The 18516-nt window shown below is 37.7% G+C and overlaps 1 protein-coding gene across 8 annotated transcripts in view; it reads right to left on the bottom strand.

Annotated features, from left to right (window-relative positions):
• The window catches only part of FARSB (phenylalanyl-tRNA synthetase subunit beta), a 66019-nt gene that overhangs the window by 29451 nt on the left and 18052 nt on the right, over window positions 1-18516 (bottom strand). For 7 of the 8 annotated variants that reach the window (XM_038415468.2, XM_038415467.2, XM_038415465.2 and 4 more), the window contains 8 exons: window positions 18135-18196; window positions 18000-18051; window positions 16258-16319; window positions 15628-15835; window positions 15129-15209; window positions 11824-11916; window positions 9972-10089; window positions 792-944 (listed from right to left, as the gene is read on the bottom strand). In XM_038415468.2, coding sequence (XP_038271396.1) covers window positions 792-944; window positions 9972-10089; window positions 11824-11916; window positions 15129-15209; window positions 15628-15835; window positions 16258-16319; window positions 18000-18051; window positions 18135-18196 — 829 coding nt within the window. Of the gene's footprint in view, window positions 1-791; window positions 945-1374; window positions 1622-9971; window positions 10090-11823; window positions 11917-15128; window positions 15210-15627; window positions 15836-16257; window positions 16320-17999; window positions 18052-18134; window positions 18197-18516 lie in introns of those variants that run through there. The other variant, XM_043493088.1, reaches the window with a different exon arrangement.

Raw genomic sequence — 18516 nt, 5'->3', positions numbered from 1 at the left:
CTAGGGGATTGTGGATGGGCAGCCCTCATATGCCTCGCCTATAGAGGTTCTCCAGCAATTTTTCTTTACAGGGGTTACAGCCCAGCCACTTCTGCTGGTGGGCCAGCACACACTCCTCTCTATTGCGTGTGCACGCACACACACACGAAGAATAAAGAGTAAGTAAGGATTTCATGTCCAGTCCCCTACATGTAACTAACCTGGCATAAAGATGCATGAGGCCTATTATATAAATATACCTAAAACAGCAGCAGGTTCATTTGTCTAGAAGACTTGTGCAGCAGCTCTAGTTCCACAATAATTAGGTAACATTTCAAGCTAGAATATTAGGAGTAATGAGTCATCTTTTGTTTGTTTCCAGACACTTCTAGCAATAGGAAAGCAGCAGATACACTGGTGTTAATTAAAACTCATTCAATAAACTGACAGCTAACCTTTAAATTGCTGGATTAACTCATTGTGAAGAGCACATTCCTATACACATGCAGCTTAATCATGTAAGAAATATCCACTGTACTAGGACTTTCTCTTATGTAAAGATCACCACCACAGAAGCTAGCTAAAAATACTGAGACCAGAAAAAAAAAGTCCAATTCCATTCCCTAATGTGTAAGAGGCAATGAGAATACGAAGTCCCATTTGACCCATAGTATTTTTCAGCATGCTAACACATTCAAAACAACTCTTGTACTGTAGTGCCAACAGTTAATGACAATATAAAATTAAATCCACACAGTAATGGGATCGTAGGACTCCTTTATAGGTCCCTCTCCATGCTACTCCTCTCTTACCTTCAGCTGCCTTGATTAGATATCCACTCTCTTTGCTTGGTGGCACAGCCAGCAGCTGCATGACTCTATCCAGCAACCCATGGATGACCTCAAACCCGGGGTTCTTGTTGTAGTAAATGGCACAAAGATTCCTCTGGTTCCTTGCACCTACATCTGCAGAAGAAACAAACAGTTGTACCTCTGGGTTTTGTCATGTGTTTATCCTTCCCTTTTGCATCAGTTTTTACAGTAGTGCATGGAAACATTTGTACCTCAGGGGAAATTGAGAATGCCAAATGGCCTCTCCCACAGACATCCATCCCACACTCTGTGGAGTTGATTATAGGCACCGGCCATGCTTTAACTCATAGGTCTCCCATCATTTGGAAAAATCATGCTGCATAGATTTTAAATACTGTACTTTAGTAGGATGGAAACGAGAAGAAATGTGGTAAGGAGAAATATTTTGCCAAGTAAACAACAGAACTCAGTATATTTCCAACATGTTATTAAAAGGTTAAAGGAATTAAAAAGCAGATTAACCAAAATATGAACATTCAACAAGAATCAACAAGATCCTGATACTTAGAATCTATTAGTTTTAACATTTACAATTTAAGGTTGGTGGTGAAAGTAGATTATTTATGAACAGGGAGATAGACCCTTTTACCAGTACAAAACAAGCCCACTTCTGTAAGTAGTCAAATATAGTTATACTCTCATGTTGTTTATACTCTCATGGATGTTTGGGGCTGTGTGTGAAGAGAGATCTTGGTCTAAGTCTAATTCCAAGAAGACAGGTTTCCACATCACAGAAGCCATCCACATAATTGAAACCTTCCTTGGTAGTCCCAGAAGCATGAAAGATCCAATGAGAGTGCTCTGTATTTTCATATCAGCTTTCTGGACAGGATTGAAATATTGGTGGTGGAGCAGAGACGCTACAGTTATGTGTGGTGTACCTGTTTTATGGATATCAGTCTCAGACTGTCAAATCAAAACACCTCAAATGTATATTTTAAAAAGCTTCGTAATTTCCAAAATTAATTACCATACATCATGTGTTCACACAAAGCACTAAAAATACAGCAGCCTTCCCCCCACCCGCTTAATTTAAATTAATTTTGATTAGACTAGTCATTTCACCAGAATACTTTGTCATTTTCTTGACACATGGATACATTTTAGACACAAGTGTATTACAGTATCATTATATTGCTGTGCCTCTCCAGACTAGAACATGGCAGTGCACTCTGCTTGGGTCTGTCAAAGGTTACTCAGAAGATTCAACTAATGCAGAATCCTGCTTTTTAATTTTTTGAGTGGAAAAGAATAAATACATGCGTTCTTACCATCTGTCAATTCACTTATAGTGAAATTCAAGGTACTGGTTAGTATACTACCACAGCTATGCTGTCTATATCTAGGCTTGGCAGACTTTTTTTTTTTAAATATATTTTCAACAGATATCAGTGTTTATTTTTAAGCATTTTCCCTATTTTTTATTGATTGCAATTTTCAGTTACGTAAAATGGGTTTTAAGCATTTTTATCTTTATCAATTAAAATTTTCAGTTATGGGAAATTATGGTGGGGATAGACAATATAGGGGACAGAATCATTTAATGACAGTAGATGTGGAGATTCAAAAAGTTAAAGTTTTATAACCATTAAAATACAAACTGTCAATCTCAAATTTCAAGATATGCAGAGTACACATCCTTAAATCAAATGAATAACTTCTCACACTGCATCTTCCTTACTTTGTCTGTCTGAAATTTCAGTCATCATTGATGGAAATACTTTTTTGTTAATTTCTGTGTGTGTGGTGAAATCAACATTTACCAGCATTTATTAATGAAAATCTAATCCTCCCAATCTTATCTATAGCCCAGTTCTCAGAAGTCACTTCTCCCCTTACGGTGTACTCAGCAGAAACCCCTTGGCTGGCTGTGCCAAGGGTGGGGCTTGCTGGTTGGCTGTGCCAAAGGTGGGCCTTGCAGAAGTCAGGAAGGGCTCTCTGTGGGCTGGTCTACACTACTGCTCAAGTCAACCTAACTTATGTCCCCCAAGGGTGTGAAAAAGACACCCCCCGAGCGACACAAGTTACAGCAACCTAAGCATGTTCATACCAGCTCTATGTCGACAGGAGACGCTCTCCCACCAATAAAGCTTCAGCCTCTCGCGGAGGTGGAATAATTATGCTGATGGGAGAGCTTTCTCCTGTTGGAATAGCGCATCTTCACCAGATGCGCTACAGAGGTTCAGCTGCACCAATGTAGCGCTGCAGTGTAGATTTGCCCTCATTGGCAGTCCCTGTCTTCTAGAATAGAATTTGCTCACAACAAAATACCAGCTAGAGCCTGATTATTTGTACAGCACTACACAAGATGTATGGATTTTTTCAGATTGTAGAAAGTCCTCCAACATATAACCTGCTGATTAGGTTTTGTTCCCCTCTGAGTCCATCTCTTCTCCCTTAAAGTGGGAGAGGAGGGTTGCTTTAATTCTCCTCCTTTTGGAGAAAATATGTTATGAGACATGTTTTTATAAGCCTCCAAAATTAAAGTTACAGTTATTTATGAAGATGACTCGTTTTACTGCAAAATATATTTCATGCTTTTTCCCTTGTGCCTTTCATTCAACATCTGTGTGTAGCCAATGGGAAAGATCATGAGATGCTAGAGACTTCAGAGGAATCACAGAACATCAAGATCTGAGCCCGTTTTCAAACAAACATGGACAACAGAGTTCTCAATATGAAACAAAGCCTGAAAGAAGAAGAGCAGGTCGGATTACCATAGCTAAAATATTTTTGCACCTGGATGCCCAAATAGCAGAAGTAGGCAGAACTGTATTCTCTCTCTCATAAGCCCCATCCACTGAGCAGACAACTCTGTCCATTTTTCTCCAATGCAGACCTAGCAGCAGTGATTCAGATATTTATCATTTCTAAATTTGATTAGTGCATACTTCTGTATACTGGGTTGACCTGCTCCACTCGCTACGATGGCTGCCATTCAAATGCCAGGTACATTATTAAAGAGAGTTGGAATGCCAATTTGGAATCCCTGTCAGATAGAATTTGGGTTTGGCCTTCGACTGCTCCATAAATAAATTGGTCAATTCAGCAAATTTGGTCAAATAATGTCCAAAATGTCCAAATATTTTAAACAAACTAATTTATTAGAACAGTAATAACAGTAACAAAAAAGACTAAGACTTTATGGTCTCCTAAGGGGTAAGGTAGATACTCATGTCTAATTACAAAAACCAAGTTACTTAGCTGAGTTATTTTAACTCAGAAAAATGGAAAATGAAATTAAGTTCTACAAAACAAAAGAATAATTATCTTTTTTTAGCAATGTTAGATTAGCATTTAAATGTCAATGTTATTCAAGGCTGAAGAGTTACAAAAAAAGAAAAAAATAAACAAATAAAAGAAACCCATAGCAACTATAAAAGAAAAAAGTTATTTTTAAATGCAGTTATGCTAGGTAGGCAGCAGGCCAATTCTTCAAGCGTCCTGCTTTTCATTATCTTCTTTTTCTTTATCAGCTTCAACTGGCTTGGTATACAAATAAAGACATATACAGTGTTTGTCTGGAATCTTTCAGGACAATCAAGATATTCAACTTTCTGTCAGTTTGCCTTTTTCCCCAACAGGTGACATAAATGTATAGCAAAGTTAGTGATTTAAGGCATTTGTGTAGGCTTGCTAACAAACACTACCATACCACAATCAAAAAGGTAGGCCACCGCCTATATCAGGGCATTCTTGATGGAATGTGTGACAACACTTGACCCTCGACAAATAATATGTGGTCAATTGACCAGCTTGCCAAGCCTAGACAGAATACTAGAAGTTCATGTCTCTTCATCAGATGTTGGGATCAAGGAGCAGCAGCCTCAACATTAGAATCCAGATGAAGCCAGTCAGCCTTTTCCATCCCTTTCTACCCTTACCTCAATGGAGACAATTCAGTTGGAGAGTAATTTTAACACCATCTTTCCAGCCCCAGAGGCTCTGGCTGTCTGGCATGAAGGAGGTGTCCCCTACAATCTTATTTCATCTGTTGGAGCGGGAAGAGCATGTGTGTCAAGGCCCCCTTAAGCACTTAGATGGAGGGAAGTTTGAAAAATCCCCTAACAGCTGGAGATTGAGCAATTAAAAAAAAAAACAAAAAACAAACCCCCAGCTATTCTCCAGGAGTCCTGATGGTCTCAGGAAAAGTTTCCAAGCTCAGAATGCTCCAAGATCTCTACCAAGCTCATGTACTAACTAGTACAGAACAAGTAGGGTGAAGAAGGATAAAAATTATTCAAATCTTGGAATACCTACAGTTTGGGTCTGACTAAGCTTTTTTCAGGAAATATTTCTCAGCAGTCTCCTCAATAACAGGAGTAGAACAAAGGTGGATTTCATCTCACTCATATGTTAGGTGATTCAGGAAGACATAATTACTGACAAATCCTCAGAAAATTCAAAGTAAGTCACTTGGATTTTGGTTTGATCCTGGTACAAGTTATCAAACCACTATTTGAACCCGTTTCTTCAGTGTTACTCTTCTAATACAAAGTAGTAAATCTGGTAGCTATCACATCTGCATGCAGAGTATCTGAGCTGTACTTCACAGATCTCACGAGACACCTCTCCTTATTCTATACCAAGCCTAAACACAACAAAAAAGAAACTCTGCCACATGTTGGACATACTCAGAGTGGTTAATATTGACAAGGCAGGAACTCAGGCATATAACTTACCTATACCTACTGTACCATCTTCCAGCGAACAAAAAAAAAGGCATTTAAAACCATCAGTTACTAGGTGGCTAATGTACTGCATTAAAGAGGAATACAAAGTACAAGAGTAAAAGCTCACAGGCAAGACCAAAGCTCATCCTTGTGGACCAAAAGTAATTCATGTCTTCAGAAGATATTTAAAAAGCAGCAGGCAGATAATCTAGTTTGCTGGACTCTGTAACAGTGGCTCTCAACCTGTAGCCCAGTGATCACTGCAAGAAGCTAGACATGCAGGCCTGTGCAGACACTGCCTTCAGTGAAGGGTTCTCTGTTATCCAAGAAGCTTCTAAATACTAGAATTGTAGCTTTCATCTTGTAAAAAGTAACTGTAGTTTCACTAGGGTTAATTCCCAATGCAGGAATGGCAAACCTAGATAAAACAGATCTGATGCCTGGTACATCTGATATCTCTTCTCGGGGTATCCAAGGTTTGCCATTCAAACCTAATACTTTCTTCATTTTACCCCCTCAAAAAGTTCTCTGACCAATGACCTAATACAATTTTGCAAGTATGCAAAAATTTACATATATAAACAACTGATAAGAAGAAAACCTTGTTTCTATTCCCTATTCCCTTGGTCTTTTATGTCCTTTGAGAATGCAAGCTTTTTGGAGATATCTTTTTGGACAGTACTTAGCATATTGTAGGTGCTATTAGACACCACAGCAACAAAAGTTAGGTTGAATTTTACTTCACAATTACTCAGGTAATTTATGACTTCCTCATATCATTACCCTGAACAAAAAGGTGGTCATGACAAAAAAATACTTCAAATTCTTATACTTCACATTTTCAAAATCACTGTACAAACCTTAACTAATGAGTACATTTTGTGTTCACTCAACCCTTCCAAGCTTTGTAAGTGCTGTAACGCTCGGTCTTTCAGAGAGTCAATACATTACATCACAGGAAGTTCATTCACTGCACACTACAGGGAAAAAAGTATTTGGAACTTTATGCCAAAGCTGGGGTTTGTTGGAAATGCCTCAGTTCTTTGTAAATCATGTAAGAGAGTACTTGTGTCATGCCATGAAACAATTCTGTGGACCTGCCAAATATGTCAGCCTAAATTATATACGTATTTCACCGACTTCAAAGTACTGCCTGGAGATGCTGCTCTAAAATAACTTAAAGGATGGGTAGCTGGCTAGGACTTTGTGAGCCAAAACAAATGTAATGAAAGATAGAACAGTGGTGCATGCTGCCCCCTAGTAACTTAAAAGGGTTTAGAAAAGATGGGATTTTGAAAGAGTACACCTGCTTAGTTAAACACTAGTCTCACAATCAATCAATTTCACAGAAATCTGCATTTTGTATATAATTACTGTAAGGCCTGCAAGAAAATGCACACAAACAACTTCAACTGCATCCACAATTTAATCTCAACCATGTTAGAGGCACGCTGCGGCATACTTGCAAAATTCTAGTAGGTCATTGGTCAGAGAACTTTTTGAGGGGGTAAAATGTATATTTTCATCATGGTTAGAGAGGATGTGAAGTTTCTGTGCCTGGTCTAACCTGATTTATAGGCTGCAATAACATAGTAATAGCACTAGAGAAGACTTTACCAACCTAACAATAAGACCAAACCGCAAGACAGTATTCTATGCAACTCTGCAGAGGGTGCACAGAACTGTGCGACACCTACTCAAACCCTGCATTTTCTCTCTCTCATCCTTGAGAAGGAAACTTTAGTCAGATATGGATTTATTTTTACTAAATCTGGCATGCATTTTCCAAATTTAGTAAGTCAAAATCTATGTCTCATATGTGAGGAGAAGAATGTTTTGTTCACCTTAGTAAAGATGAAGTGTGTGCAAAAAATATTTTTATTAAAGAATAATGCATTTATACAGCTATATTTATTCACATACAAATGACTCCGTCACATTCGGTGAGTGTCAGTGCTCTTCTGATCCATACTTTTTAAATTAATTGGAAATTTTGCATGCCAAAAATATGAAATAGTAAAATTAAGTTACTCAGAATGACAAAATAAGCGTACTGCAGGGAGTCTCATTCCCTATGTGAAAACAGGACAATCCCATATTGTTTAATGTCTATAGAACTGTTGTTGATTTCTCATTCCTTTTTTCCTTTGAATCTATGAATTATGGTACATTTAGATTTAAGGCCCAAAAATTAATCTGGGAAAGACATTTAGCAGATTTTCTGAAAATACATACCACAAAACAATTTTATTATTTGTATTCTGGTAATTCTCAAACTGTACCAGGCACTGTGCAAATATATAGGAATACAAAGCCCTTATCTCAAAGAACTTCTCTTTAATCCACAGCAATGATTACTGCTAAACTGAAAATACACTTTAAGAGTATGCTTTTATAACACCATTTGTATAAGTGGAAGCTTAAAAAAATCCTACAGTGAGAACCCATGAAATAACAGTAATTTATTTAACTAGTACATTTCATGCAGCCAGAAGGAATGCTCTCTTCCCTCCAACATAAATAACCCCTACACCAGTTATGAAGAATGCTAAAGCTATTCTGCCATCTGTACCATGTTTTGTGCATGCTGGCAGCCTCCTTGCCCAACAAGTAATGAGCTTGGATCACCAAACTGTCTGCATTTAATAAAGAGTCTGCATGCTTTGCTAAAATTGCTTATTTTTCCTCGCAATTTTTAAAAAATAATCCACAAATTAAGTTCATCAACAAAGCAATTTACTTGCTATTTTGTTTACGTCTTATGTAAATCTTTGTTTCATAGACACCAAATAGGTTAAACACAGCATGAAAAGCTGAAACCAGATAATACAACAGCACTCATTTCTGCTACTGTATTTAAGGTAGTGTCAGCATTTTTCATTATGAAGTGGCAGAAATTTGCTTCAGGGTTTCAACTCAGCACACAAGGTCTTGCCAGCAGAGAAATAGATCTATATACACCCTTCTCCACCAAGCCATCATGTGAAGAAAAACTAATTCAGTAACTTGTTAGATTTTTTTTTTTTTTTTTTACAGTTTAGTTGTTGTTTTTTCCTTACAGTTTGCAGCACTTTTATATATTTCCAAATAAAAATTATGCTGTTTTAGGCCCTGATCCTGGAGTCAGACCCCTACAACCAGGCAGAATACCATTAAAATCCTTGAAACATGAACTGACTGCTTTGGCTATTTAAAATATAACCCAACTAAGACTGCAGCATGATACTAAAGGAGACATGTTTATCTCAGCACTCTGCATAAAAGAGGAACATACTTTCAAGAAGATGATTTGATAGATGTGTGTGAATTTTATAACATCAAGAATTTCTCTCGTTCTTTTTGGTTTTTTTGCACGTGGACTTGCCCCAGTCTTCACCAAAAAACATCAATACACTTGCAAGATATCCACTTACACAAGGGGAGGGTGTGCACAGCCCCAGTATTGATCTAACATAGGTTACATATCTATTACAATGGTAAAGGAGACATTAGCTATCGAGTGGGGAGGGTATCACAAAATAAAGAGTACTTAAACAGACAAATCTGTCAGATCAGATAATCACTTTTTACTAAACCCCTAAAAGGAAAAAAAAGTTATTTATAAATTCTGCAGATTTGATGGCAATATTCTATAGGATTCTCTCCTATGTCTCACACTCCCAGTACAGGTCCTCCGGGGCCTCAGATATGGTAGTTCAGCACAAGACGTCTCCCCGCCCCCCACTGGGATCTCAGCATCAACAAAGGCTGTCCCAGGGGGAGATGTGCAATAGAGATTTAAAAATACCATTGCAATCATCAAACCCAACTTCTGTAGCATGGTCTGAGCTGTCGTGTGATGAGTGACAAATCCTCACTGGCAAACTTACTATGCCCTGGATCCTACCCTGGGCCAAGGCGGCTAAGAGGTGAGCTTTTCTTATTGATCTCTGATCTACTTAGTTCTTTATGGGGGACAAGCCAAGACTTTGGAATCACTTGGTTTAGATACCTAGCGAGCTTTTCAAAAGCGCACAGGAACCATTGATTTCAGTGCGTGTTAGGCACCTATCTGCATGTTGCCCAAATACCATTAAAAATCTGGCCTTTGAAGCAAGGGAGCATGAGCTAAGTGAGAAGGAATTCTGTAGCAATATTTTTGATAAACAGAGATTTACCCACTATTACCATTTACTAAGTAAATAAGCATTTCTTGAGAGGCACTTGCCCATGAAGTTGGGTACAGTACAGATTCCCTGAAGGACATAGGCCAAAACAACTAAAGGGTTGGACATTATAAAAATTAAAACCACTCACACTGTAGGACCTGTTTTAATAGAGTTATAGAAGTAGCACCTCTTAAAAAAGAGCAACTTAAAACAGAGCAGGCCAGGGTTCTTTCAGAAGAACATGAAACCTTGCACAGAAGATATTAAAAACTCTTGTGTGCTCAATGGGCTTCTCTTACCTTTGGTGGAATCTTTTACGACAACGTCGGAGATTTCAAAAAGTTTCAGAGGCAAAGGCATCTTTCTATTAGCAGCAATAGTCTTCAGGAGGCCAGGTAAGAGGCTGGTGCGTGCCACCTACAGGTCAAACATGAAATTGCATGTGTAAAACAACCTGGCAGGTTGCTGTAGTGCTTTATCTTTTCTGGGTTTGCTTATTTGGAATTAGTTTTAAAATAGCCAGGTGAAATAATGCAATAATTTCAGAAGTTTATCGTTCTCTATTTTAGAATTATTAAACCTGAAAATGTAGATATCATGCATTTACTGCTCAAGGATCTCAAAGCGTCTTATGAATGTACATGAACATTCATATCCATATTTTGCAGGGGAAACCGAGGCACAGAGCACTTCAGAGGCTTGTCTGAGTTTGTATGGCACAACCACGACACAGGAAGGGGAAAAAAAACAGGACTTCTCATTCCCTGTCCCAGCTCTAACTACAAGGTAACACTGCTTCCAAATACACAGATTGAGAATTACTCTAAGGAACTAAAACAATTCATACATATTTCTGATGCAAAGTGACATGTATCATCAGTTATACTTTCAAGGAATGTGTCATCATATTGCAAGGGTTCTCACGAATTTTTAAGCAAGAGAATGGCTGAGGGATGGGATGCTTCCTCTACTTCTCATTGTCAGTGGTGTGAGCTCAAGGGGTTCTTGCTCCAGAATAGAGGATCTAGTGGCTAGGAGCTCAGCAGCTCCTTTGCTTTGCAGTCGTGTATATATAATGGACAACTGAAAGCTATTTATTTGTAAGCCAGCTGTGAACCAACCTTAAATATTCAAGACATCAGCCAGATGACTAATGAGTGGTGCAAAAGCAGCAGCAAAGAGACCTGGCAAGGTGGCAGCCAGGTACACAGGAAAGTTAAAATATGGGTTTAAACTTAATTTTGAAATTTGGATTAAGCTGATGGGGGCATAAATATATGAAGTTTAAACATATAAAGACAATTCCTGTTGATACAGAAAGTAAATACTAAGATAACTTCTGAACGGTCATCCATAGGCCTTCTGGTAACTATCAATAGCACAGGTGATATTGTAAGATACTGTACTGTAATATGCTTAAAATATGTGGAGAGACTACAGTGATGGACAACCAGAAGTACCTATGATAGACAAATAAGGAAACAAACATCAGGTACGCACATTAGTGTTTTTTCAAATGCAATTCACCCACATTTACTGTGCCCTGCCTTCAAATGCTGTTTTAATAAAGTGCCCAAGTTTTCAGATTGGCTCAGTGGGACTAGATTTTCCACTGGAATTTACAAATCATGGAAACACTTCTACGGAACTTAGATTCTCAAAAAGCCTGACTTTACTAACCTATATTTTGAGTGAAACTTGATCTCTCTGCTGAATTTTGGACTCTGCAACTACTCTAGATTCTGCTGATACAAATGGACATTTAGAGATTTAGGATTTAAAGGTGGAAATTACTGTTACAAAACAGGGCCCAATTTTGTCGCCCCTAATCCCATTGGGTAGTACCTCATTCCACTAAGTTTACACTGTTTAAAATATTATTAAGTATAAGGGGGATAGAATTGGGCCCTCAGAAGAAACTGCAAGTAACTGTATTTTACATGTGCATAATCTCTCTATTAACTTCTAACTGCATTAAAAGTGGTCACCACATTTTATGTATTTTCTTTCCTTTTGATATTTAAGTTACCTCCCAAATTGCAGGCTTTAAATGTATTTTTGTAATGTTATCTTGCTGATTGGTAACTACCTTCTCAGATGTTTAGGGAAGCTGGTAGTGCAACGATTAGACCTGAAATTAAACTAACTCACCTGAAATTCTGCTGTTTTGGGATTAGCTATGTGTACTGCTTTTGTTGAAGAGATGTCCACACTAAGTTTATCAGCAATATCTTCTTGGGAACACTGAGGAGAGAAAAAAACAACACCACAGTCAAATGGTTAAAATATACAGAGAACCAATGATAGAACTGGATATCAAGAACAAACAATGCAAGATCAGAGAGAGTCGTGTTAAGGGGCATCAGAGCTATTGCTGATCTGCAATACTCACTTGTAAGCACAAAAGAAAGTGAAGAACGAAGCCTCAGCCTTATATCTAAATGGGCTGTCTTATTTATGCATCAATTACTAACCAAAATAATGCTAGATTAACAGGAAAAGGCAAGAGTGTATTAGCTTTTATCATGGGTAATTATCATCTATTTTAAAAATAAGAGGACAGATTCTTCCACTCTGATTTCCATTGAATAGTAATTTCCTGTGCAAGTAGTCCCAGTGGAATCAGTCCTACACTGAGCCTTCGCCCAGAGAAAACAATCCCACTGGGACTACTTGCAGAATAAGCTACTACTGTGCATTGATAAGGGTTATACAATCAAGCCCTCAACTATCATGGCTCCATTAGGGTCTCAAGGTATCGTTAAAAAGCTAGTTACTAAAATAGTACAAGTGACCTATTTAGCTCACTGATCACCTGTGCACACTGAGTGACAGAAACTACCATTAAGGCCATGCCTACACTTACAAGCTTACAGTGGCACAGCTGTACCAATACAGCTGCGTTGCTATAAAATCACTCCGGTAGCAGACAGGAGAGAGCTCTTCTATCAACATAATAAAACCAGCTCAATGAGCAGCGGTAGCTATGTCAGCAGAAGACACACTCCCCCCAACAAGCGCTTATGCCGACAAAAAGTATGTCGCTCAGGGGTGTGTGTTTTCACATCCCCTGAGCAATAAAAGTTTTGCCGACATAAATGCTAGTGTAGACATGACCTAAGGTTCACAGTCCAGATCTCCAGAATTTGTAGCTTTACTAATGCATTAGGAAATTGATACATGAACACTGTATGTAACTGAGGATTTGCTAGTATTCTGCAATCCTCCCAGAGTGTTCTATTTGTGTTGGCAGTGCGCCAAAAGGGGTGTTGATTGATCAAATGTGAGCAAAATCAGCAGCTGACACCATCGGAAAGAGTGGGCTTCTGAATGGAAAAAAAATTATTGCTGACCTTAGCAGGAATTTTTTATGGTCAAGTGTTTTCAGATGTCTAGCTAAACTGTGTTAGCTGTCTATGACGGGACTGAATACACACTAGCTAAATCATACAGAACTCAATGTTACTCTTTTGAAGCTATAAGTTTTGGGCCCAAACCAAAGAATGGCTTACATGTGAGTATGACTAATGGACATTTCTCATCCAAAATGTAACATGAAGTTGCGGAATGGTGCAGCATGTATGACCCTGAAATGATAGGTGTGTTTCATATCTGTGTTTTAAGAACCTGGCAGAATATGCCAGAACTTAGATATCAATGCCACAGCAGAAACACCGATGTGAAACATGCATGACATGATGTAAGTGCCCGATCTCACAAATCCCTACCTATGTGAACAGCCCTTACTATTGTAATCACATTGTGCTGCAATTCATAAAGGTCAGATAACATGTACTGCTGGGATGCATATAAATTCAGCATTTTGAAGCATCCCAGTTGTTTGATGTTGAGAACACTGAAGAGACATTCATTGAACTAATACATGAACAAAATCTGTGAAAGCTTTGAACACAGGAACACATATTGTGCTGCCCCTATCATTGTACTACTACAGATAATCTTACTACATTGCATATTGGTATAGTGAGAAATAACTGGTAGCTATTATCCTGGATAGTCCACTGGGATTGTGGACTAGTTAGATGGGCCAAAGTTGAAAAAAAAAAAATCACATCTGAACCTCCTGGAAGTCAGGAGACAGAAGTTTGAAGCCAATTTTTATAGTTTTACATTATCCCGTTACATTTGGATTATGGTATTTGGTTTCAAAGAGTAAAATTTTCAAAGGCACTTAAGTGCTGTAGGAGCCTAAGTCCAATTGAAAGTCAGTGTCATAAGCCACTTAGATGATTTTGAAAATATTATCCAAATATTAACTGTGAATCAGATAACAGTTTCTGAAAGGAGGATGAGTGTCCTTTCAGGGTGCGTGTGTGCACGTGTGTGTATTTTTTGCACCATATACAGGGTCAGCTATTAGTTATATAAATCTCATGCATTTCTGAAAATCCTTTCTACATCTAGATTTACTCAAATACAAGGGCACAATCTGGTACAAATTCTGTGGCCATATTAGCATGTGGGTACCTGCCATTATGTTCACCCAAGTACTTTTATTCTAAAGAACTTATTTAGCATACTAAAAAATGTTTTAAAATCTATTCTGAAGAGTTGCTGTACATTGATAATATCTGGTTTGCTAAACTAAATATGATCATGTGCATTTAATATTTTTTAAAAACCATTTACTAGTCTGTATTATCAACTAATGGTCTGCACAATTCCAGTTTTCAAAACTACACTAACTGCAGTTACGGACATAACTGTGGTAAGAAGTACTCTTTGCTGTGAAACCCTGATCCCTTGCAAGGGTCTGAGTACTACTGTAACAACTATAACAGTCTATATCTGTGCAGGAAGCTCGAAGTGAGACTGTTGCATGGGGACATAAGAGTACAATTAATGCATAATTTATACTTTAAAAATGCTTTAAAAAGATCTGTAAAAAAAACAACCCAATTTTGCTGACTGAGGCTTTGCATACCACTATTACAACTGAAGCAAGCATTCACAGACAAGTTACAATTTCAAGAAAGGGTTCAGAATGGAATGGCTGTGAACTATGAACTGCAGTGTTATATATGGGGTATCACTATTCATTTCATTTCCACATTATTAAATTGTAACCAAATACATTTGGTTGATTATTAAACTTTGGCAATCTTGAGAAACAGTCTGACAGTCTTCTACCTCAGTACTATTCATGTTAAGTGAAATTTAGAACAGTCCATTTCAGCATTCATATTTCATCTCTGTATTTTGAAATATATGCCAGATTAACAGTCAGCAATTCAATTCCTCTGAGGACACAAACTCACACAACACGCATTATATTGTAATACCAAAACATTAGCAAACAAGCATGTCCCAAAACAAGATCACATAACATTTGCTGCATTTACACTGCATGACACCATAAGACTATTATGTTCTGATTTGGCTCCTTAATTGTTTCAGCATACAACCAAAAAATCCAAAAGTTAATAAAAATATACCAGTGCAAAAGTGAGTGCTTCAGTGAATCCAGCAGCTGCCAAGTCCTGTCTCAGAAGTTCTGTGAGCTTATTGAGAGGAAACTAAAAGAAATCAAGACAGTTTTCATCTTCAATCTGAAAATATTTATGATGCTTTTCCTAGATAACTCTGCATGTTACACTACAGTGAATGTTGCTAATAAGGTTGCTTGCATGCTTTAAAAAACAACAACAAAAAGCATCAACCAGCTGACTGAGAAAATGAATCTCCCAATTAAAGATTTAATATCAGGTCCACCCTTAAACCCTGTCTTTTTTCCAAGCACCAGCAAACACTGGTCTTGGCTCTAATCAGATCAGTTGGGCATATGTTTTGAATCCAATCCATGGTAAATGCCTCTCACAGCAAAGCACGTCCAAATATTGTTTAATTCTTTGGCTCTGTTTTTCTCAAAACCCTTCTGGCATACACTAGTCATTTACTGACAATATAGAGATTTATTTATGGGGACAATCTTACTTGATTGGCTATGGTGTATGTTTTTGGAATAGTCATCTGAATGTTGTTATAACCATAAGCTATTGCTGCATCTTCTATGATATCACATGCATGGATAATGTCTGCTCTGGTAGGAGGGATTTCAATTTCTATATTGTTCCCATTCCCTGTGACATGTGACTTCAAACACATCCTGGTCAGCAACTTTGCAAGACTTGATGGCGTTTCACTAAAACAAGACAACAGAGTCAGTATTAGGGGACTTTTACATCACATTGATTAGCTTTTAAATAAGATACTACCTTTAATTTGCACAGTGTCTTCCATGATAAAGAATCTCAAAGTACTTCCAAACTGTATACATATGTATCACCTATCAGTGCCATCTCTTAGACAAAAGATGACAGAAATTCTCTGCCAGCAGGACTATACAATAATTATAGGAGGGAATGAAGAATCACTCACTTAGTTGAAGGGCATCTTTAGGTAGCTGATATAATTATTCAAGTTAACATGCCAGTTTTTAGTGCATTCTAAAATTCAACTGAATACACAATATATACATTATAAAAATATCACAATAACCGGTGTATTTTACCACAGCTCATTAATTTCAATTAAATTAATAAAAGCTAGGTTTGCACAATATACCTGATTCCAATTTTCTTGTTAATTAAATCAGATTTCACTTTTTCTCTTCTGTAAGCCAGTTCCTATAAGGGAAAAAAAGGGTTTACACAGAATATTACACAGAAAGTTACATTTGTGTCTACTAAGATCCAGCTGTGACATCTTTCTAATCCAACTTCTTCTGACACCACTGACAACCACAGAAGAGAAGTCTGGAATGCAGGGTTGGGCTTAATATTTTAGAATAACCATAATACACTTTAAACAAACAAATCCTGATATGCTAGAATAAAGTTACTTTTAGTTGAGATGTAAGTTTTTAGGCACCTTTAATGCCTTTCAAGTGAACATTTGACAAAGAGAATACCAAAAACAAAGCACTGACACAATTAATGGTCATGCCTGGGAGCTCAGGTTTCTGGAATTGACTTTGGAATTCTGCTATTGGGAGTAGGGCAATTCAAACTACCAGGAAGGTAGCAATTCCTGACACCTTGAGCAGAGCAGAGAGATGACATAATTCTCTCTTCCTTGTTTTACCAGATGTATAAATCAGATCAGACATAGGCTTCTGTAAAACTCAATGCAGCTCTTGTAGCCACAGAAAGCAGGAAAACACACACACAAACCAAAAAGTAAAACAAGACCCTGTGATAAATTCATTAGTAAAATTGTTTACATACAAAACAAACCCTCCTAAACAATTGCCTCAAAAGGGAAAAAGTGAGTTAGTTCTTTTTTTGCTGTATAAAGGCCTGGAAATTTTGGGGGTTAAAGATTTTTGTTCTGCTTTAGAAGTATCTGGAATGATGTCTGGTTTCATCCATTTTTCTGGAGGTCTGACCCAGAGATGTAGATACTGGATCCTTAATTTGAAGGGGAGGGATTTGGAATCTAATGAGAGGTTCCTCCCCCCACCCCGCTGTTCATTTACCACACTGAGTCAAAAAGACATTATCAAAACAAAAGATACCAATATAGGACTATAAGAAATCTGACTCTAAATAAAAGTCACTTCCCCTCTCAATTAACCAAATTTCACTTGCTTGATATCTATGCTAAGCCTAACTAGATCCCCAGTTGTTCACAGCTGCTTTCAGGGAAAACGTGGGATCATTTCCATTCTGTTCATTTTTAACAAAGCAAAAAAAGCACTAGCTATCACCCTAATCCTACAGAGAAATCCATGGGTGGGCACCTGAGCTCATGCAGAGCCCCTCTGAAGTCACTGAGAAGGCATCTGCCCACAGGCAGTTCCTTGTATGATTGGAGTTTCCAAGAGCAAAGGACCAAAAAAGCAACATTAAAGTTATTTAACTGAAAGGCATAAAAAAAGAACTTTCCAGATCTGATAAATCAAGAAGTTAAGCCAAGGATGATTTCAATTGCCCATCAATTTATAGTGGGTGACAGCTGTGGGGGCAAAACTTCAAGCTAAGCAATCATTGCAGGAAAAAGCAAGTTCTATGGACTTTTGACCTACATTACATGCCTTGATCGTACTATACTTACTACTGGATCAGGCATAATACATTTCAAATGGGTTCTAAGCTACAGCAGTGACATCAAACCCGTTTCAAACTTTCCCCTTCTTTTGGGATAGACTACTTTAGCAGTCCTACATTTTTAGCTTTGACAGAAATGGAATGTTTACAGTGAAAAGGCTCGTGGGATTGCAGGAAATGAGGACTGTGCCACTGTCTTTTACCAAATCTTCATGGCTATAGAAATTCTTATCCCCCAGTCATCTCTAGAATACTTACTGGATAGATGCAGGTTTTTCCATTAAAATAAGTTACTTCTGCTGCTTCAACCCTGAGGAGGGAAAAAAGCGTGTAAAATGTAGGATTTGACCAACGCGTCTGATCTCATTGACAGTAAAGGATTATACTACTCACGTGAACTGCTTCTCACAATATTCACTAAACATCGTGACTAAGATATCGAGGACAATTTTTGCCTACAAGAATGAAGAAATACAACCACATTAAAATCTATGGATTCTGCTATTTAATTTTAAATGACACAAAATATCAGATTTTCTTTGTCGTGCTTCAGATGTTTAACTTAGAATAGAGTGAACACTGCTTTGTTTATTCCTTTAATGAAAAAATGGAAATCTAGAATGCAAGATACAACTTTACATCTCATGGGTCACATTCAATTAAAAAAAAATTGGCTTCTGTAACAAAGAAGTCCCTTCAAAGACATGAAAAATGGAAGGCTTTGGATAGCACTGAAGTAGACAGAGATTTTAGCTAAATTCAGCTCCCAAAGACA

The sequence above is a fragment of the Dermochelys coriacea genome, chromosome 9 (genome assembly GCF_009764565.3).
Source record: "Dermochelys coriacea isolate rDerCor1 chromosome 9, rDerCor1.pri.v4, whole genome shotgun sequence".
Classification (NCBI taxonomy): Eukaryota; Metazoa; Chordata; order Testudines; family Dermochelyidae; genus Dermochelys; species Dermochelys coriacea.
Note: the sequence above shows the minus strand (reverse complement) of the source record. Positions and strands in the feature narration are given on the sequence as shown.